At 40.6% G+C, this 22,085-nt stretch overlaps 1 protein-coding gene across 7 annotated transcripts in view; it reads right to left on the bottom strand.

Moving 5' to 3' along the window:
* Positions 1-22,085, bottom strand: part of SP100 (SP100 nuclear antigen) — a 92,833-nt gene that overhangs the window by 6,231 nt on the left and 64,517 nt on the right. For 6 of the 7 annotated variants that reach the window (XM_024124496.3, XM_028482540.2, XM_028482545.2 and 3 more), the window contains exons 12-15: positions 9,232-9,279; positions 7,858-7,962; positions 5,997-6,139; positions 3,398-3,436 (exon numbers count right to left, since the gene is read on the bottom strand). In XM_024124496.3, coding sequence (XP_023980264.1) covers positions 3,398-3,436; positions 5,997-6,139; positions 7,858-7,962; positions 9,232-9,279 — 335 coding nt within the window. Of the gene's footprint in view, positions 1-2,263; positions 2,911-3,397; positions 3,437-5,996; positions 6,140-7,857; positions 7,963-9,231; positions 9,280-22,085 lie in introns of those variants that run through there. The other variant, XM_055090414.1, reaches the window with a different exon arrangement.

Below are 22,085 nucleotides of genomic sequence, written 5' to 3'. Positions count from 1 at the left end.
CGCGCCCGGAGCCTGTGCCCCGCAACGGGAGAGGCCCCAACAGTGAGAGGCCCGCGTACAGAAGAAAAAAAAAAAAAAAAAAAAAAAAAAAGATCTGTGTCTCTGGTCTCTTTTTGAGTCCCCAAGCATCCAAACTCTACTTTCCATCATCTCCAATTAGATATCTGTCATCATGTCTAAAACCCATATTGCCCCCAAACCACAGTCCTTGACTTCCTGTCTTGAATCTGCTCCTCTTTTAGTGCTCCCCTCATCTCACTAAGCACCCCACCATCCACCCAGGAGCCTGGAAGTGAACACGGATTCCTCCCTTTCCTCATCCCAGACATCCAACCCATCACCAGTCCTGCTGATGTCATTTTTAAATGTCTCATCTCATTCTCAGTGCTTCTGTGAGGTCCATTGCTTACAAGAATGCAGAGCCCCTACTTATAATACAATATTATGAGCCAAAGCAAAATGTCGTGCTATTTCCAAATCATAACAGTCAGAATATCATCCCTGAGCCCAGTGAGCTGAGGTGAATTGGAACACACCTCAATTTGTAAATTCTTTTCATCTATAAATTCAATATAAGAAGAAGAGACACAAAATTCACACATGGGAGGAAATTCTAGGCTGTAAGCTGTATCTTGTCCACATGCTCCCTTTCAGTAGGAGAGCTCGAGGAATGGCCTGTTAGGGACCTCCTTGGGGACATCCCCACATAGGCTTGAGTGGCCCTAGCATGGGGCCATGTAACCGCTTTTCCTTTTTCTCATCCTCATGGATGCTGACCACTATTTTTAGGCTACTGGCCCAGAGTTTCTTATGCCATTTGGTGCTGAGAGGACACAAATGGCAGAAGCCAAGGGGCTGGGAAAGGAAGAGATGCTCTGGAGACACCCTCTGAGAACTGAGGTGGTCACACCTTAATAGCTGTAAGCCCAGAGGGAACGGAGAGAGGGCGCCTGTGATAAAGGGTGGGAGACGGCCAACTCAATTGATTAACCCAGACTGAATTACCCTTGACTCCCTAGGACTGGGCAGAAACATTTGGTCTTAATGAACAGAGCAAATAGCATCTCTTTCTTCAGAAAACCCAGTGGATGCAGAGCTTAGTTACTGAGTCTTTAGCATAAAGTCAGTTGAGCTGGTAGCCCCAGAAACCAGCTTTGTGAAGACCTCGACTTCCTGGTTTGACTGAGATGACCAAGGTCACTGCTGTCGGAGGTCAGGAAAATGGAAGTTTTTCTATTTCCTTTTTTCACCTCACACGTTCTCTCTCACGCCCAGTCTTGGAGAGGAAGACATCAACTATCTGACTGCCTTCCCTGAAATCCACACAGCATAGAAACCACTGGTCCATGAACTTCACATGCTACTTTGAAAGAGAGAGAATTTGCCTTCATAGATGGAACTGCAGTCTGCAAAGCCCCTCTGTTGGGGCCAAAGGGCCTCTACACAAAGGAAAGAACTTTCCAGGTCAGAAGCCTCTCCCACAGGGCACATCTGCTCCCCAATCACTCTATTCTCTAAAGGGTCATCGCCATAAAGGAAATAAAATTTCCCTTGAAAAAGGACTTAGCATAAGTGTGTGTGTGCATGTGAAGGAGAGGTTTTGTTTTTTTGCTTTACCAGGTGACATATGGCTATATATCCATTCCAAAGGGGGATTCTACATTAGGTCTATAATAGGTTAGCTAGAGTGACCATAAGATGTTTCCATTTTGCTCAATTCTTATTTCATTAAAGCTAGAACCCAGAAAAACCAATGAAAATAAAATCAGTGTTGCAGAAGCAATAGTCATTAAATGTACTTTTTAGTGCCTTTCAAAATCATGCTTTTCCAGCTCCAACTCCATCTTTTATGTCTAATTTTAAGACAGTATGCCCTCTGTAATGGTCTATATGGAAAAAGAATCTTAAAAAAAAGAATGGATATATGCATGTGTATAACTGATTAACTTTGCTGTACACCTGAAACTAACACAACATTGTAAACCAACTATACTCAAAAAAAAAAAAAAAAAAAACCACAACAGTACAGTAAGAGTTCCATTCCGAGAGTGCCTTTGTAAGTCCAGCAAAGTTAGCCTAGGTACCCAATATTTGTCTTTCTCTGTACACCTGAAACTAACACAACATTGTAAACCAACTATACTCAAAAAAAAAAAAAAAAAAACCACAACAGTACAGTAAGAGTTCCATTCCGAGAGTGCCTTTGTAAGTCCAGCAAAGTTAGCCTAGGTACCCAACTAACACAATCGGCTATACAGCACTGTACTGTAATAGGTTTATAATACTTTTCACACAAATAATACATAAAAAACAAACACAAAAAGTAAAGAAAACATTTTTAAGCTTACAGTACAATACCTTGAAAAGTACAGTAGTACAGTACAACAGCTGGCCTACAGGGGCTGGCATCGAGTGAACAGGCGAGAAGAGTTACTGACTGGAGGAGGGACAGGAGGGGGGTGATGGTAGAGCTGAAGGGTCGTCAGCAATAGGAGATGGAGGGCAAGCTGCAATTTCACTCACGCCTGACGCTGAAGGCACAGGTTCTGGTTCCTTGCTGGATTCAATTCTGTCTACCCTCTTGAGAAAACGATCCAGTGATGTCTGTGTCGTAGCTCTATTTTTCTCATCATAGATGACACGGTAGCACCGGATTACATTCTGAATGGCTGCTGCAACGTTCATGTACCGTTCTACATTCGGGTCCTGCGCCTCAAAAACTAACAGTGCCTCCTCAAATAAAGAAAACCCCCTTGCTATTTCCTGCATCGTGAATCTCTTTGGTTCTTCAGTTACTTCTTCTTCCTCTTGTCTCTCTCTGTCCTTCCTCTGGGCCTTCAATTCCTGGCTCTTCTTAGCAGTACCAGGTACATCACCGCTGCTTTTACACTCGCTTTCGGACATCCCGAGCTTGAAATAAAGACACTGTACTACTGTACTCTATACAGTACTGTACAGTAAAGTACACAAAAGCACAACCGCTTGTAGAGGATGCACGCACATGACAATGTACACCAGACGTGGGAACTAACTTACGTGACTGGACATGCGAACGCACGTTCGCATTTTTGAAAGGTCGCAACTTGAAGGTTCGTATGTTGGGGACTTACTGTATGCCATTCACATATTTTTCTAAAACAAATGTACAAGGTCAGTTCTGCCTCATTATCTATTTTTAAGGATTACCCCTGCACCTCTATCTCAAATATTTTAATGCTCAAAGAAGTCCTGGCCTCACACACTGAAATGTTTGGAAGTAGCAAGTGTAAAAGCACCACATTATAAAATCAAGTTTCAACATAATTGGTTAATTTAGAAACTATAAAATAAAGCCAGAGAGATGGAAAATCAACGATATGGTAGATGAGACATGGCCAGAAGTTCATGTGATAATTACCTTTTTTCTTTTTCTTGATGGGTTTGGTAGAAATTTTCTCTGAAAGAAAAATGAGATTCATGCTGTGATGGGTCCCTGTTTCTACTTTGTGAGATCAGTACTTCCACTGCCTTCCACTCATGTCCCATTGTCAACACAAACTCAAGAGGTCTTCATGGAAAATAACCTCCCTCTCCAAGTCTGTAACATGGTGCTCTCTGTTATCCAGACTCAGCTTTAAAGTCAGCCTTAAAAACTGCATCCTCTCTCTTGCTCTCCTTATAAAGTTTTGCCAGATCTTCCTTTACAACCACTTCTACACCCACCACTTCCTTTCCATTCTCCCAGTACCCCTCTAGCTTTTCTCTTTACACCTTGCATATTATAGCTCCAGGGGCACACACCTGGTGAGTGACTGACAGCTGGCAGACCCCATCAGTGGCCTTGGACACACAAAGGTATCCAGGACTTTGGGGAGACAAGTGGGAAAACCTGGCATATAGTGGGGTAAGGATGATAAAAGTGTAAACTGTGCTCTCATGGAGTATTTTGGGATCCAGAGATGGGTGAGTACAGTAGGCTAAATAATGCCTCCCCCCTCAGACCCATGAATGTGTCAACTTACATGGTAAAAGGAACTTTACTAATATAATTAAAGGAAGGAGCTTGCAATGGAAGATGATTCTGATTATCTGGGTAGGGCCAATGTAATCGCAAGGGTCCATACAAGAGGGGGTAGGAGGATCGGAGTGAGTAGCAGGAGAGGTGGTGACAGAAGAAGAAGTCGGAGTGATGTGAGGAAGGGGCCACGAGCCAGGAAATGAAGGCTGCTTCCAGAAGCTGAACACATTCTCCCTGGGAGGCTCCAGAAGGAACCAGCCCTGCCGACACCTTGACTTGAGTCCAGTGAAACTGATTGCATACTTCTGATCTCTAGAACTGGAAGATAATAGATTTACATTGTTTCAAGGCACTAAGTGTGCGGGAATTTGTTATAGCAATAGGAAACATACTCAGTGAATTTTAAAGGACTTCAGCAGGGAGCGCGCTGTTTGAGCTGGGCCTTGCAGGTTGAGTGGGGTGGATCAGGCAGAAAGGTGGTGAAGGTCGTTTGAGGTCTCCGTGGGTTAAAGCACTCTACCCTCTAAACCATCTTGCATCCCTTGATCAGATTCATACCTCTAAAACACTCTTTCAACTTTGTCAGTCCCTAACCCAAACCTCCCACAATTCCTCCATGATTAAATGAAGGGTTCAGCCTCTTTTCTGGGGCCGCAGGACCTCCACAATCAGCCCAGCTCATATACTGAGACTTATAACCCACAACTTCTTGAAAATCATGGGGAGGATTTTCCTGCCATCCTTTCTATGTAGAATTCCTCATTACGATATTTTTGCTTGTCAGAACTATTCTTCTTTTAAGACCCAGCTCAGTGCAAACTGTTCCATGAAACTGTCCTCAACCTCGAAGACAGAAATGAACTTCCCTCCCCTGAGCTGCTGCATCTCTTCCTGACAGAGAATCTCATTATGGCATCTATGAGCTGTGCAATCCTGTGTTTATAAATGTGCAGCCTTCCTCCTGGTTAGGGGCTGGGGGCCACACCTTACAGTCCCTGTTGCTTTAGACGTATTCAGTAAATATTTGCTCATCATTAGAGTGGCACAAGGTAGGACCGTCTGGGGCATGTGATAGAAAGAGTCAGAAGGCATGGGTTCATCTGTGACAGAGACCTGGCCCGTTTTGTCCACATCAGGGGGCCGAGATGAGGACCAAAGAGATATTTTAAAATTCATTTAAAAATATTATTTTTCAAGAATGAATTTCAGATGGCTATCCAGAAAACACTCATTCTGATGTATTATTTTCAGATACATAGTTCTATTCTTGTTACTTTCAACATTGGCCCCGCCCAAAAGTCTAAGACCCTGCCCCGCCAAATTTAGTTTACTTTCCTGTGACCAAGTTACACGGTGGCAATTATTAGTGGCAGTGCCAAGGCCACAATTTACTGTCCTACCTTCAACGATGTAAGAGTTTGAATACTATTCAGCCATAAAAAAGAACAAAATTTTGTCATTTGCAGCAACATGGATGGACTTGGAGGGCATTACATTAAGTGAAATCAGTCAGATGGAGAAAGACAAATATTGTATGATATCACTTATATATGGAATCTAAAAAATATAACAAACTAGTGAATATAACATAAAAGAAGCTGACTCATAGGGAACAAACTAGTGGTTACCAGTGGGGAGGTGGGGAGAGGCAACACAGAGGTGGGGGAGTGGGAGGTATAAACTATTGGGTGTAGGATAGGCTCAAGGATGTATTGTACAACATACAGCCAATATTTTGTAATAACTGTAAGTGGAAAGTAGCCTTTAAAAATTGTATAAAAATTAAAAAAAATTTTAAAGTGTAAGAGTTTATGCATTTAGAGGATTAAGCCGTAACGTAAGCCAGCAAATATAACACCCACATGGAATGTTAGTGATAATATACGCATTGCGACCCAGGCAAGGGGCGTCACGATGGTTTTCTGGAATTCTGCTAAAGCTTGAAGTTGATGACTTGTGGCACTAAATCCTTGACTGTAGCACTTTGTCACTAGAATACCTGAATCAAGGTTTTCAGGGGCCACCCACAGCAGCGCACACTCAGCTTCCAGTTCTTGGATGCTTCATGGTTTCCTTCAATTTCAAATTCCCTGAGGGTGAACCACTTTCCATATGCATTCTGTATACACTTCTCCGAGGTGCCTGTGAGACCAAGACAAGCTGAGCTCTCTTTGTGGCCAGGGTGTGCCCCCAACTGTGAAAACCCCCGAAATTGACCTCCTGCCACGTGAATCTGGGCTACTCGTTTTGGGTTCATAATCTGCAGCAGGATAGCTGAGTCCCCTCTCTGGGGCTCCACAGCAGTCCGAAAGGCGAGGGCAGGCGCAGACTTCCTGCCCTGTGTGCATACTCTGACCCTCATGCAATGAGAAGGACAGTAATTACTACCAGCGTTTACTTTAAAAAAATATTTCACTATATTCAAAAGAGAAAAAAATGGATGACTCTAAAGAATAGGCAAGATTCTTTCCCTTCCCTTCTCTGAGACCCGGGATAGAGCCAGGCTGAGTTTCTGAGGCAGCAGATGAGGTCACACAGGGGGCCATGTGGCAACTGTCACCACAGCCATGTCTGCCTTGTCCTGTACAAAAGTTGATCAGCCAGTGAATGGCAATCAATTATTGCTCATATTTTGGACTCATAGCTATTTTATGTTAAAAGCAATCGTAGAAATGTTATCAAGTGGGAAAAGTTAAATTATATATATGCTATATAATCATTGGAAAAACATTTATACTTCCTGGCACCTAAAGAACCATATTTCAGGAGGGGGGAATCAATTATGGTAGATGAACATTTGTACTGTACTTTAACATTTGTAATTTGCAAACTTTTCTATCTGTTACCTTGTTTTTTTCTCATAATAATATGGTGAGGAAAGTTTTATTATTATTTCCATTTTGTAGAGGATGGTTCAGGATGAGAGAGACTTAGTAACTTGGCCCATACAAAATAGACACTCTTGGTACAGCTGAAACTCGAATCCAGGTCTTCTGAGTCTAAATCTTGTGCTTCTCCCATTTAGCACAAGGCCATACAGATGTTAGAGGGAATGTGGCTGTGAAGGCTGCTGTTGGATTTCTCAAATGTGTACATCTTCCATCCTGTTATTGAAGCACTTGCCCCTGTGCTGGGTGCTGGATGGGCACCTGTGGACCTTTTCCAGGGGGGAAAGTGGAGATGGCCTGGTAGGCTAATGTTTATTAATTTTAAAAGAGTGGGAATGCCATCTTTCCTCCAGCCTATCTGGGATGCTGTGTGGAAAAGAGCTAACAGAGCAGAACTGAGGCTGCTTTCTTTAGAAAGTCTGCTTGCAAGGTTGGCACTTGGCTGGTATCTGGGAACTTGGATTTGGGGAGGGGTCTCACCACTCCCAGAACTTAAGAGTAGCTCACTGTGCCTTAACTGTTTATACAAACAGTATGGTTTATGTGAACACCTGTCTTCCGTCTGGGAGTTTGGAATTTTGGCATGTGCTAGGCAGAGGGTACTTATGTAACTAACCCCTGATAAAAACCCTGGACTCTCAGGCTCAGGGAAGCTTCCCTGGAAGACAACATTTCACATGTGTTGTTACAATTCATTGCTGGTGAGTTAAGTGTGTCCTGGTGACCCGACTGGCAGAGAACTCTTGGAAACTGACACCTGTACCATGTGCCTTTTCCCTTTGCTGATTTTGCTTTGTATCCTTTAAATTTAATAAATCACAGCCATGAGTTCAATTATATGCTGAGTCCTTTCAGTCCTCCTAGTGAGTCACCAAACCTGGAGACCCCCAATACAAGTGTCTACCCCCTGTACAATATATTATTCACATGGGAGTTTTCCAGTTGAAAAGTGTAGAAGACCACGAAGCCCACCTTTGTTCATTTTCTCCTTGTATAAAATCCCCTTCGCCTCACCACAAGTCACAGGAAGTTCAGGAAGCTGAAAATCCATATTGGTTTCTTTGGGAATTCTTGGACCTGCAAGGAAGCATTGGTTTCTTCATTCCATCTTGCTCTAAAACTGTGTACCATCTCTCCTCACCCATCTGGAGATCCTTCTTTATAACTTAAAATGTAATGGAAGGATTTCCCCCATGAACTGGGTACATTTCTAGGCGGGTCAGGTACATAAAGATAACGTCACCCTCCACCACCATCCTCTAAAATCCTACATACAAACCTCTTGTGGAAGGATTTGATTCTCAAGCTTGCTGGTCCCAACTACCTATTGCATGATAATTTTCCTCCTGCTGTTTTGAAGGAAGATTTATAGCCATATTATTGCTTTGAGGTTATGCAGATGGAGAAAAAACGCTCAACTTTTAATTTTTTCTCCCCATTTGAGGGCTCACCTGGGGAAAAAAGCAGGATTGCAATGGGACCCCCAGCAGAGGCAGTGTCTGTCTTCCCACCTTGCTCTCTGTTTCACTTCTCTTTCATGTGAGCTTTCTCTGTGGCTAGAAGGTAATTTGCTCTAGAAGAAACTGCAAATTGCTCAGGGAGAGGGTTTCTGTACATCCTTGGGTGAGGGGGCTGGCATCTAATTCCTCTGAAGCAGGTGTTGAAAGTCGTAGAAAGAATGTCAGTAGCAGGAGCTCCTTCTCTTGCCCTTCTGGCCAACATTGAGGAGGATCCTTTAAAGACAGGTCTGGGGGCTACTCTCTGGATGGGGAGGGTAGGCTGTCAACAGTCCTTTCAGAGTCAGTTCTTTTAGAGCTGGGGTGGGTGTAGGGGGCCATTCAGTCTAATTCTCCTGCCACCCACCAATTTACAGAGGAGGAAATTGATGCAAGAAAGAACAGTTGACAAGCCAAAGTTACACAGTCAAAGGAATTTTTAGGAATTAGGACATAGGTCTTGTGTTACCACCCAGAGTCCCCCTTGGTGGGGAGCCTATGGCTCTCTATACGGGCAAGAGAAGGGTGAGAGAAATATCATGTGAGTCATACCTTTTATATATTTTTCTTTATATTTCCCTCCTCAAAAGTTATCAGTGCAGTGAGAGGAGCCCTGCACAGGCCCAAGGAGGCCTGGGGGTCTCTCACAGATCGACTGACTAATCAGTGGAGTGGGTGTTATCACCATCCTGTCATGTGGTCGAAATTGACCAAGACCAAGGCCTATCCTAATGTTTGCTATCGGCTCTGTAAGCCAATTAAGAAAATTTATTGATCACTGAAAACATGGATTATAATATAAAAGTTTAGATATTTAATTATTAAAACTGCATTAATCACTTATTTTTACCTCTTTTTCTGCCTCTTTTCAAAGGCCCGGTGTTGACTGTTTTTCTCCCTGAGGAAGTAGAAAAATAACATAAATGTCTCTTTTTATAACATTGCATTGCAAATAGTAGTGTTTTGCAAAAAATACCATTCCAATGTCACTTTTTAGGAGTTTACCTAGTACTTCAAGAAAAATATCAAATGCTTAGATCAGGAGTTAGGAACTTTTTCTGTAAAGGGCCAGATAGTAAATATTTAAGGTATTGTGGACCACAATCTCCTCTGTGACTACTCAACTCTGCTGTTTTATTGTAAAAGCATCCATAGACAATTCATAAATGGAAAGATGTGACTGTGCTCTGATAAAAATTTATTTACAAAACAATTCATGGGTTGAATTTTCCCTGTGGGCCATAGTTTGCGGAACCCTGGTCTAGACTTAGTTAGTTACAAAGATGATGTTTAACTGAGATATATCCTATATTTATTTTACTCCAAGTCATTCCAAATAAAACTGAAACTGTGTTTTATGTGTTTCCCAAGCAACAGAGCAGCAAGGTGAGAAGAGAGAGTAACGAAGTTGTACATCTTTTGAGTCCTTGTTGTGTGCCAGGAACTATCCTTAGACCTTGCCTCTATTAATTTACTTTATCCTTAGAGCAAATTTAGTCAAATTAGGGACTTAGTCAAATAGGGACTAATACTATCCTTATCTTACAGGTGAGGAAATTGATATGCACAGATATAGCAAATTAACTAAAAGCATTGAAGATTTACTTTGATAAAGAGGCAGAGATAAAAGGTAGTAATATTGGGTCTCAAGGGGGACTTCACGCTCAACTCTATAGGTCAGATAGCTGCCGCAAACCTAAACTTGAAAGATTTTTGTATCAAAAGTGGTCACAAAAATGAGCAAGGACTTAAAAACTAGCCCAATGGCTCAATGAAGGGGAGCTTATAAAATTGATGCCCAAGTTCCAAAAGTTGTAGGGTTAGAGATGGCACAAAAGGTTGACTTAAGAGATGTTTCAGAAAAATGTAGTATCTGATTTAATTGTTGATTTTGTCCAAAAAGATTAATCATGTCCATGTTCATGTTCAGGTCTGCCATCATTCAAATGTGTCTGTATGTTGAAGTCAGGGATGCTTTCTTGCTAAAGGCCTGTGCCCATCATTCTGTTCCCATGGCTGGAATCCTGGGTTGCTCATTTGGGTAATGCAGGTCCCAGGAGAAAATCCCCTCCAGAAAGTCCATCATGACTGATCTTTCCTTTAAGCAGATTATGACCAGATGAGGCTGGAAAGGAATATTTCCTTCAACCAAACACAAAAAGCCTTCAGGTTGATGATGTTATCTCATATTCTGGGACTTTGCCATAACAATTACTCAAGTTAAAAAAAAAAATCTCACCAAAATAAAAATGGCCCCATGATATATTTATTAATGATTTTCATCCCAAGAGAAATCATACCCCAAGATAAACATGTTCTACCTTACAAAATGTTATCCTTAGGAAGTTTATCAAGGTATTAGGGAGGTACACTGAGGAGAGATTACTAAACCTGTATAAGAGAATCATAAGCATGGCTATGGTCTTGAAGACTTAAGAGGAACAAGTGAATGGGGAAAAATGTAGACCTGAAAGTAGGTGAAGCTTTCTTTAAAAATTGCTCTAGATGGATTGGTTTCAAAGAACATTACGGTACCAAATATGGTAGTTAGTAGTTGCCAGGTATTAACGGTTATCCACACAGGTGTGGGTCTTGGGGAAACAGTCCTCTCCTGTCACTAATGATGCTGAAGTGGGAAAAGGCCAGTTCTGATTCTCTCTCTCTCTTTTCCTGCAAGAACCAAGGCCCACTGTCCCACAAGAAGACACTTGTGTTCTCTTGGCTTTCTCCTTGCTCTCCTCTCCCATGCCGCGATGAAATTGAAACCCCAGGTCTAACTATAACTTGAGTCTGTCCAACAGTAGCCCTTATTGGCAAACATGCATTCTCTTGCTCTCAGTTTCTCTCTGTTTAAATATTTCTGAGGCTAGTTGGTGAGTTAGACTTCTATTTCATTAAAGCCTGTTGAGGACAAACAGCTTCATGGCAAACAAACAGAAACTCATTGTACTCCAGCTCAGTTCTCAGAAATTTGGTCTGGAGACCAGATCATATGAACAAAGTGCTGCTAAACTTTACAGGGGTTATTTGTGTGTTAGTGAGCTCCAGCACTTTATTATCTTAGATCCAGAAAGTAAAATGCCTGGACAAAGTAGGATTTAATTATTCTTGGGTCTAGCATCTTAATAAACAACTACTAATGCTATACTAAAACCCTACATTAACTCTTACAAATAATAATGTGGTCAGAAAAATTAAAACTCATTTAAAAATAATTTTCTTAATAGTTAGAACTAACCTTTATGGGCAAAAAAGTATATCAGGATGTTTAGGTGATCTTTTGGTTGCCTCAGAGTATCAGAGGGTCCTCAGTGTTTAAGAACAATAGAATAGGAGCCCAGTATGCCTAGATCCTAAAGCAAGTGCTAGTCTAGCCCTGTTGCACAGACCATGGTAAGGGATAGTGAGGCTGGTTCTGCCGGAACAGGCCTTCCCCACCTCCAGGTCTTGTGAAAGAGGCTACATTTCTTTCAAGAGAATCATCAGACACCTCCCCTCAAGCCAAGGCAAAATATATTAAAGGATCAACACAGGAGATGGACCTCAGTCCTTGGGACATCAGGGAAGGAGAGATTATCAGACTCATCCTTACCAGTATAAAGGTGAACGTCATGGCTAGAGTGTTCTGTGGTGGGAGAAGGGCTGAGCCAGGAGCCAGCAAGGGAATCAATGAAGAAGCATGATTCCCTTGGCCTGGTGGGGGGTCCTGTAGATGGCAGTTGAACTGGGTATTTTTGAGAGATACTCTTCCCAAAAGAACCACATAGGGCACCGAGGTAGCTGCTGCAAGGGTGCTAACCTTCCAGAAGGACCATCCAATGTCTTCATTCCCAAGCAAGTTGGCCACCACTCGCTACTGAGAGGCGGTAAAATATATTGCTTCTGCTGTTCTAGTGGGAAATTTCTAGCCAAAATTTTTTTTCCAGACAAAGAGTTTTAGATTGTAATTTGTCTATAATTTGACAAATTTGTAGGTATGATTCAGGGACTAGCTGAGCCGTGAGCAGGATCACAGTGGGGCAGCCTAGCAGGAGATGGGGTCTGTCTTATTTGTTTGCCTCACTACTCCTTCACAGCCGCTTTCTCCTGGCTGGAAGGGAAGCTCAGGGGAGTTCTACTGTCTGCTGAAAATTGCTCAGGGCGGAAGGAGGGTCTACCTCTACATGAGAGGGTGTGGTGGTGGGGGGCGGAGAACTGAGAGTCTGACTCCACAGAAAGGAGTCTTAAGATGAACTTCAGAATGATTAGCTGCTGTTCCTGCCCTTCCAGCCAGCGATGTTAGGAATCCATTAAAGATTTGGGGAATCCATTAAAGACACTCCTTGGGCTCCCTGTTCTTGATGCCGATGAGAGAACTACCCATGGTCCTTACCTAGTCCAGTGGTAGATCTACAGAATGTGAAGTTGTATATGAAGCTGGGATGGGCCTTGGTGGGCAGTCAGTCTCTTTATTATCATTTCACTTTACAGAGGAGTAAACTGAGGCAGAAGAGGCGAAGTGACAGACCCAAGTCCACAGGACTACCTCAGGGTGGTGGGACATCAGGCCGGACATCTTTGTCACTTGTGAGTTACACAGTATTTTATGGCTACAACTATTTCCAGCCTCAAAAGTTACCAGTTCATGAGAGGCAGCACTTCAGTGGCCCTTGGGTCCTGGGTTTTGGTTGCAGATTCATCAGCATGTTGCTTGTTTGAGATATCATATTTCTCTCCCTGTCATGTTTTAGAAGTTGACTAAATCTGATATATTTCTCAATGGTTAGTAGCTACAGAAAGTAATTAGAGAAACAGTTCTCTTAACAAAAGCATAGAATAAAGTATGAGAATTTAGATGTTTAGTTAGTAGAATTTATTTATGTATTTATTTCTTCTTGGTTTGCCTCTTTTCTTTGGGGCTCTGTTACTCAGAATTTCGATTCTATGTCTGCCCCTCTTTCTGAGAAAATAGAAAAATATAAAACAGATGCTGCTGAAAAAGTTTCATGGTATATAATAGTGCTTTTTAAAAATTCCATTTTACTTTAAATTTTCAAAAGTTTACTGCATAAAGAAAAAATATATAACCCATAGCCTTGCACCTACTAAGCCTTTGATGGTTAACCTGGGTTCATCCTAGATTTCATTTTATTTGCCCTCACATTAACAAAAATTCATTTACATCCACATTAATAAAAAAGAATTTAAGACAGAGTTTTATTCCTTATATCTCAAGGAACACTGTGAGAATAATAATAATGAGAGCTAACAGTTGTTAAGTGCTTATTATATGCTAGACATGAACATAAGACCCTTACTTCTACTACTTTATTTTAGGGATTCTTACCATCCCCATTACCAATGAAGAAACTGAAGCATCCTGAAATTTAAAAATTAAGTGAAGCAATGCAGATTTCCTTTGGTTGAGGGGCAGAATCAATGACAGTAACACAAGACTGGATTGTCTAGGGAGATGTGATGGTGAGCTACACAGATAAAACATAAGCCATCATCTTAGCCCTGAATGAAGGCTTTTAGACTGAAAATATCATGAAAGTGACCAAAGACCTTGTTCACATGGGTTTGGACAAAAAAATAGGATTTAAAGAACTAACCAAGAAAATATTGCCCAAGGGGAATTTGTAGAAATAGAACTTCAAGTCCTAGAAAACCTTAGGGTTAGAGATATCAAAAAAGGGTTGATTGAAACCCTATGTCAGGGGAATATGCTCTCAGATTTAGGAGGGGTGGGTGGAAAGATGGTGGGGTTTGTGCACGTGAATCTCCTGAGTGCCACGTTCAAACGTGTTGATCTCCAAAGCAGGGCCATAAAGTGCACACATTTCCTTTCCCCTTTCTTTTCCTTTCCTTTCCTCTCTTCTCCTCTTCTTTGTTTTTCTTTCTTTCCTTCCTTCCTCCCCCTTTTCTCCCTTTCTTCTTTCTTTCTTCTTTCCTTCTTTCCTTCTTTCTTTCTTTCTTCCTTCCTTCCTTCCTTCCTTCCTTCCTTCCTTTCTTTCTTTCTTTCTTTCTTTCTTTCTTTCTTTCTTTCTTTCTTTCTTGTCTTTCTTTCTGTCTTTCTCTTTCTTTCAATGCCTGGACTACAATTTGGGCCTGTTCAACCATAGACATCTTAGACAAATAAAAAATATATTCTTTCCCTCTCTATCTTTCTCTGGCACTGTTTGATTCACCTTTCGTCAAGCCTGTTGAGGCCAAATAAATTAAAGATACAAAAGTAGTCTAGTTCGGCTTACCAGAGTTCTCCTTACTGGGAGATATGGGGTTTAAGACCTGCTAATTATTGTTCTTTGTGAATTTTCTTACTCAAATACCCCACAGGAAGTAGAGTGGCTGTTCTTGGGTTTCCTATCTAAATACTATTTATTGACACCAGAGGCTTGCTATAGAAGTTAAGTGTTCCCCTCCCCTCAAGGCAAGTGAGAAGGCTTCAGTCTCAAGGTGATTAATCTGTGTCTCTAAGAGCTTGAGGGAGGCAGAGATGTTTAAAGACTCAAGTTTGGAAAGTCTAGAGAGGGTGACTGCATTGGGAGCCAACCCCACATCCACTGGTCGTAGGACCATGAAGAGGCATGGTTCTCACGAGCCTCCCTGGGGAAGGGAGGGGCTCAGTTAGTTCTTGAGAGATACTGTATCCAGGAGGATCATTTGGAGGAAAGAGGTGACCCCAGGAGGGCTGTGGACCTCCTAGAAGCTGGGACACTAAGAAGGAAGTGGTAAGCCATCAGTTAGATTTCCTGCATCAGGGCAACTTCAGTTGAGAAAGTCTCCCTAAAGAGAGTGAATATCTGAAGAACCCACAAAAGTGGCTCATGCATCTGCCATTTCTGGGAGACATGAAGGATCTATTGTAAGAGGGCCATTCCTGCTCCTTACCACTTCCTTCTTTCCTTCCTCCTCAATTTGAATTAGCTATAAGCAACACATACTGAATGGAAGTGTGGATGAAAGAAGAGGCTGGCCTTATCCAACTTGGTCGCTACAAATTTTACAGTTTTAATATTATATCAGCTCAGTCTTTTAAATACTGAATGAGAATATCACTGCTGCTGAAAAGGATTAGCACAACTCTGGGGCTTATCTAAGACTTCATCCTGGGGCACGGAAAGAACTATTTGACAGAACAGGTTTGACAAGAAAGTAAGTAGGAGAAAGAACAAACTGTGTTTAGACTACCCATGCCAACTATTATAATAAATCAAGTATGGCAGTGATATGTCACAAAAACTCAGAGAACTAAACTCTTAGACTTGGGTAAATATAACCTGGGAAATAAACAAGATGATAAAGATAAGAATGGAGAAAAAAATGATAGAGATGCTAAAAATATAAGTATATATTTATTTACACTTATTTACATTTATATTCTAAACTATATTTAACATATAATAATAATATATTTAAATATATATATGGTGTTAGAAATAATCAGAAGAAATGGAAACAAAATATATCTGAATATGTTTCAACTCCAGAAGATAAATCTTGCCACCTCTACAGTGCTGTATAAACCCAACAGCAGTATTTTATATGATGTGATGTAAAAGAATGAACAAAAGAAATAAAGTATACAAGAAAAACATTAGTAGAATGGGAGAGGGGTGGGAAAAAGAAGAGAGATGAAGAAGAGGAAGAAAACAAAGAATGAGATAGAAATGAAAATTACAGAACTTAATTCAAAGAATGGAGGGTCACTTATCTCTACTGCACCAACACGGTGTGGTATGTGCTATTAGTTTGGTTTAAATAACTGTGTTTAGATCTGATGTGATACCAGGAGTCTGGCTTCTGCTTAACTGATTAAGTTCTCTCTTGTCTGTTTACCCTCCCTTGGTTGAGAGCTGTGTTTATCAGCTACAACAAACTTTTCTAACGCTTTCTCTCTTATTTCTCACTCAGGGCTGGCTTGTCTCTGGCCACAAAGCTCTGTGTTGCATCCAGGTTCCAGCTCCTTTTATTGCCAAAGGGCCTCAGGTGACAACAAGGCTGGGTTTGAACCAATGGAGAGTGAATTTTCCTCTTTATTTGAGGAAATCAGTGACTTTGGATGAAAACATGGAGAACAAGTAAGCAGATTGCTATTTGTCACCCATAATCATCCTTTCTTTTCTTCCATAGGGATAGAGTTACAGCCAGACCCTTGGCTGCCTGTCTAGAGATTATATTTCTTAGCCTCACCTCGCAGCTAGCTCTGGCCATGTGACTAAGGGTTCTCCAATAGGATATGAGCAGAAAACTCTGGATCTTTCCTTTAAAAGAAATATGTGGGTGATATCCCTGTCAAGAAAAGGCAGTAAACAAATCATTTGGATTCTTGAAGAAGAAAACCAAAATAACAGAAGAAATAATTGAAGATAAGTTCAAGAAAAAGTTTTCTGAAATTATTTTAAAAATGAATATACCTATCATAAGTACATGTATTTTCACTCTGTAGCAGAGAAAATTGACTCCAGTCAACCCTGAAAAATATTCCAGCAAACTTACCGTACTTTAAAGAATTGAATGGGCAGCCTGGGCAAAACAATGAAGTCATTTTCAAGGGAGAGGGATCTCGTAGGCTATAGAATTTTCCATAACAACATTTAATGCCACAGAAAAAAAGTACAAGAAGTACAATATACTTCTAGAAGTAAAGAGTGAGCAAATTATTTTCAGGTATAAATAATAAAAACAAATACTTTTGAATAGGGAAATTCTGGAAATACTATTCCTATGAGTAATTGTTCCTTTGAGAAGACTACTAGAGGATCCACTTCAGCAAACCAAGACAGGACTGGAAAAATTTCAGCAAAAGGATTAAAATAAAAATGGAGATGAGGTGACAGACCAGGGCATAAATGTATATGCCCTTACAATATAGAAATGATATAATATTTTAAACAATTGGGAGGAAGGGAGAAATATGGGTGGTAGGGCAAGGTCATAGTTTGTTCTACAGCTAGGAGTCAAAGGGTATTATTTGGATAAATAAAGGATAAATATAAAACACATTTAATAGCTAAGAGGTAAAAATAAAGGGAACATCATGGCCTAAATTGGGTGAGAGGGGAAAGAGAAATAGGACATACACTAATTTTATAAATCTCCTGGGTGGGAAATTAATGGGTTCTGTCTAAAGAGAGGACCAAAGGTATCATATAAAGGTAATTCTAAGAGTAATCACTATAACAAAGGTACAAACCTTTGTAAATATCAGAAGTATATACTCCTAACCAATGGAAATATGGGAAATGAGCAGGGGCTCAAGCATTCATTTCTTTTAAGGGAAAGACCCAAAAGAGGCTCACATTTTTTCTACTCAGATGCCATAGTCGCTTGGCAGGGCAGGGAAAGCTGGGAGGGTTAGTCTCAGCTAAGCAGTCATATGCCCAGCTGTAACCACTACCACAAAAATGCAAACCTTCCTAAGTATCACAAGTACATACATGCACATAAATGCATTGAAGACAGAATGCAGAGTGTTGACATTTTTAATATCTAAGACACTAGAACAAGATGAATCAACAATATAAATTAATATGATAGGAACAAGTTCAAACACTTTGGTCCTAAAAATAAAAATGGATGGACTTAACTCACTTTTTTAAATAAAATATTTTGAGATTAAATTACAAAGTAAACCCCAACTTTTAACCATATACAAAAGACTCAAGTAAAAACATATTTTTAAATGTTGAAAATAAATGTATAGACAAAGGTATATTCAGCATACATCAACAAAAAGAAACCAGAGAGTCATGATCTGAATTTCAAAGGAAGTGAAATTCAGGCCAAAAAGTTTTAAGCAAGTAGAAAATACAGGAAATACCATGAGAGGTAAAAACACTCTACTAGTAGACAATTTTATTGTTATGTCCCTCAGTCCACAGGTGATCAAGTGGACAAAATGAGGAGGCTATGAAAGACCCAAATAATATGTTTAACAGGGTTGATATTATTGATACATATTCAACTCCATACCCAGAAAATAGAAATAGAGAATGTACATTTTCTCCCACCCTCTCTTAAGTAACTCTTGGGTCAAAGAGTAAATATAAATCCAAATTGCAGGCTATCTGGCAAACAACAATAATAAAATGTTGCCTATGAGAACAGATCTATTATTTAATTTAAAAACTAATTCTAGAAAGAATGAAAATATGTATACATACAGCCAATTTTCATTATTCACAGATTCCATATTTGTGAAGTCACCCGCTCCCTAAAGTTTATTTGCAACCCCCAAATCAGTACTCAGGGCACTTTCATGGTCATTCATGGTGATGTGCAGAGCAGGGAAAAATCTGAGTTGCCGGCCGCCCTGTTCCCAGATGAGGTCGAACAAGGCAATGCTCTGTCTCCTTGTTTCAGCTTATTCTGTAAACAAGTGTCCTTTTGCCGACTATTTAGTTCCATGTTTTTCTCATTTTTGTGTTTCCTGTTGGTGATTTTGCTGCTTAAAATGGCCCCCAAGCCTAGTGCTGAAGTGCTGTCTAGTGTTCCTAAGACTGTGATGTGCCTTATGGAGAAAATCTGTGTGTTAGATAAGCTCCGATCAGGCATGAGTTATAGTGCTGTCGGCTGTGAGTTCAACATTCATGAATCAACATATATATTAAATTAGGTGTCTTTAAACAGAAACACTCAGAAAACAAAGATATATATTTATTGGTGTACAAAAATGTGACCAGAGGCTCACAGGAACCAAACCCTGTATTTCTCCTGGGAGCAAAGGTACAAGATTAGCTATTTTTGTGTTTGGGGTGATTCATGAAACCTATATACCATGAAAAATGAGAACTGGCTGTATATGTATACACGCACACACACAATTATTTTTAGAGTTCACCCACTTTTTTCATTGTTTTTTATTTCAGTTATTATACTTTTCAATCTCAGAATTTCTATTTGGTTCTTTTTTAAAAAAAATATATACATGGTTTTGAAACTTGATGAATGAATGTGGGGTGGGGGTTAGGAAAAAGGGAGGAATCAAACACATCTTCTACACTTTTGGCTCAAGCAACTGAGTAGAATTAGTGCCATTTACTGAGACAAGGGTGAGTGGTGGTGGATGACAGGTTTGGGAGTGAAATAAAGGAATCTGTTTCATGTGTCAAATTTGAGACTCCAAGTGGAAGTTTGGAGTAAGAAGTTGAACTTATGACTTGGCAGTTCAATAGAGGGATCAAAGGAGGTGAAGTATAATCGGCAGTCATTAACATATTGATGGAATTTATAGCTACCAGACTGGATGAAATCCCTAGGGATGCAATCTCGGGTACATGCCAACATGTAGATATCAGGAAGCCATGAAGGGACCATCACCACTGATAGAACCACCACTATCGACACTATCATCAACATCACCAACAAAGGACCAGGAGGGAGCTATTAGCAAGTAGGAGACCGTGATGCTCCAGAAGACAAGAGAGTGCATCAAGTTCCCCCAGCTTACTCACCTGATCACAGTGATGCCAAGGCTTGCCAGGTGTTAGGAGGCAAGAGGCAGCCAATGACGTCCCAGTCAGAAAGACCATGATCAGGACACCCTCTGATAAGCTGCACCAGCTTCATCCTCTTGACTGGAGAAACCAGCTTGTTAGGGACAGATCCCTTCGGGTCTAATGCCCAGGCTCCTGGGAAGATGTTTGCCTCCCCATGCACACTGCTCTCCACAGCTGCTGCCTACCCCTGCCTCAGCCATGAGGTCAGCAGGGCCGCTCATCTATGGTTAATCTGTATAGTCCTCTTGGGAGCCTGTGGTGTAGAGGCAGCCTCACCCTCACAATGAGATCTACAGAGACTCCTCATTAGCCAACAGCATTGATTACTACATCACTATCCACGACAAAGAACTAACTACGAAAAATTACCAACCTTCTAATCGTAGTTTGCTGACATTTCTTTATCCCTCCCTTTATTTTAATGTCTTTTTTTGGCTTTAAGTATACAGTCATATATTTGGATTAAACTTTTCACAAACTGATAGAATTAATTTATTCATTTAAGTTACTATCCAACACATTCTTGGATGCATCAGTATGCAGAAGCTTAACTATTTCTAAAGCAGAGTCTCTTCTTACCTGCCACACAGCAGGAGGAAGGAATTCCTTTGATGCTAGGAACTTTAACCTGGGGCAAGGACAGACGGAGGAGGAAATCATTCCAAGTGTTTGGGGTATGACACTGGTCTAAACTTGCGGAATTAGTACTTTTCTGTTTCATCATGGTGGAAAAATACGGAGGTTCCCCCGTTGCATTTAGCACCTAAGGTTGCTAGATTGTGGGGCTGTGTCAACAAGTATATGTGTCACTGGGAACCATTGTTGTGACCAGACCCTGGGCTATGTTGCAAATGAGACCCTAGACTCTTTGCCTCTGGGTGAAACTCAGAGTTTTTAAGAAAGGGAAGCTCTGGGTTCACTTCTTTCTCCTCTGGAAGTAGGGGTCACTGTGAATTATCCTGCCACATTATAGGACGAGCTATGGGAACCTCATCTGCAGCCAACAGAATTCCACCCAGTCTTTAGCATGAGCACAAGCTTGGCCAAAGTCTTTCAAAATCTTGGCCTCTCTGCTGAAGCCTTCTATACCTCTGGTTTGGGGGATATCCCAAATCTGGTTTTTCCTTCCATTATGCCAAATTCCCATGCTACACCAGTAATGATGCTCAGGTTTGAAGTCTGTTTGTATATCTTCACCCAAAATGGGTACCATGAAGGAAGAAAGGGTTTTAGCAGTCATTAGTATAGATGTGGTCTGATTTTCCAGGAAACAGAAGTCGTAGAAGTGTTGAGAGTGTGAAATGGGTAAATCGAGCCGTGAAAACTGAAGTGGGATGAGGCCCATAAGGATGAGGTCTGGTATACAGAACGTGTATCAAGAAGAGTCCTCAGTATTTGGAGATCAAAGAAAAACTGCAGAAAGTACTTTAATGATACTGGGAATAATAATCAGTCTATAAGTAGTAATGCTTATTAAATATAAGATATAGTTTTAAAAAAGATATCGTAAACATCCTCACGTAAATACTGAACAAATCATTTACATTATGTATTTAGGTGAAGGCAAGAAAGGAAATTTGAAAAAAAATGATAAAGATCACAAGCTGATTCAGATTTAGCAACAAGATGGGAGGCTGAGGTAGAAAAATGTATATACATCTTATTTCACTGTTTTTAAAATACTTTCCAGGTCCTTTTTTCTCTATTTCCGCCAACACAATCCAACTCTATGGGCCTGTTTTTCTTACAAGGCTAACTCATCAAATTCCAGAGACCAGATTTTTTAAATGTAAGTCTTCATAACTAACAGAATTACAGAAAGAGGAGGGAAAGTGCCCTCAAACTCCCCTTCATAGCTGTAGAAGGAGAGAGAGCAGTCTGTACCACAAAACTGACATGAAGAATTGATCTGACAGTATTAAATTGAGAAATTTCATAAGAAGATAAGTCTTGTAAAATATGGAGATGTGTCTGTTTGTAACCATTACCAATTTGTTCTGTTCTCTGTAATATAAACTTGTCCTTGAAAGAGTTATTTGAAGGGGTCTTGTAATAACCCCCTCATCTGCAATTATTGCCACTTCTTATGAAGACAATTTCTTCAGAAACTTAATTCTGATTGATTGTCTTGACCATTTGGGGGCCTGGCCATAATATTTTAAGTGACATTTGGATCCTTAAACTATATAGATGCTTGTAAGATTTTATACTGAATCAGAAG

The sequence above is a fragment of the Physeter macrocephalus genome, chromosome 2 (genome assembly GCF_002837175.3).
Source record: "Physeter macrocephalus isolate SW-GA chromosome 2, ASM283717v5, whole genome shotgun sequence".
Lineage (NCBI taxonomy): Eukaryota > Metazoa > Chordata > Mammalia > Artiodactyla > Physeteridae > Physeter > Physeter macrocephalus.
The sequence above is the reverse complement of the archived record's forward strand: the minus strand, read 5'-3'. Positions and strand labels throughout refer to the sequence as shown.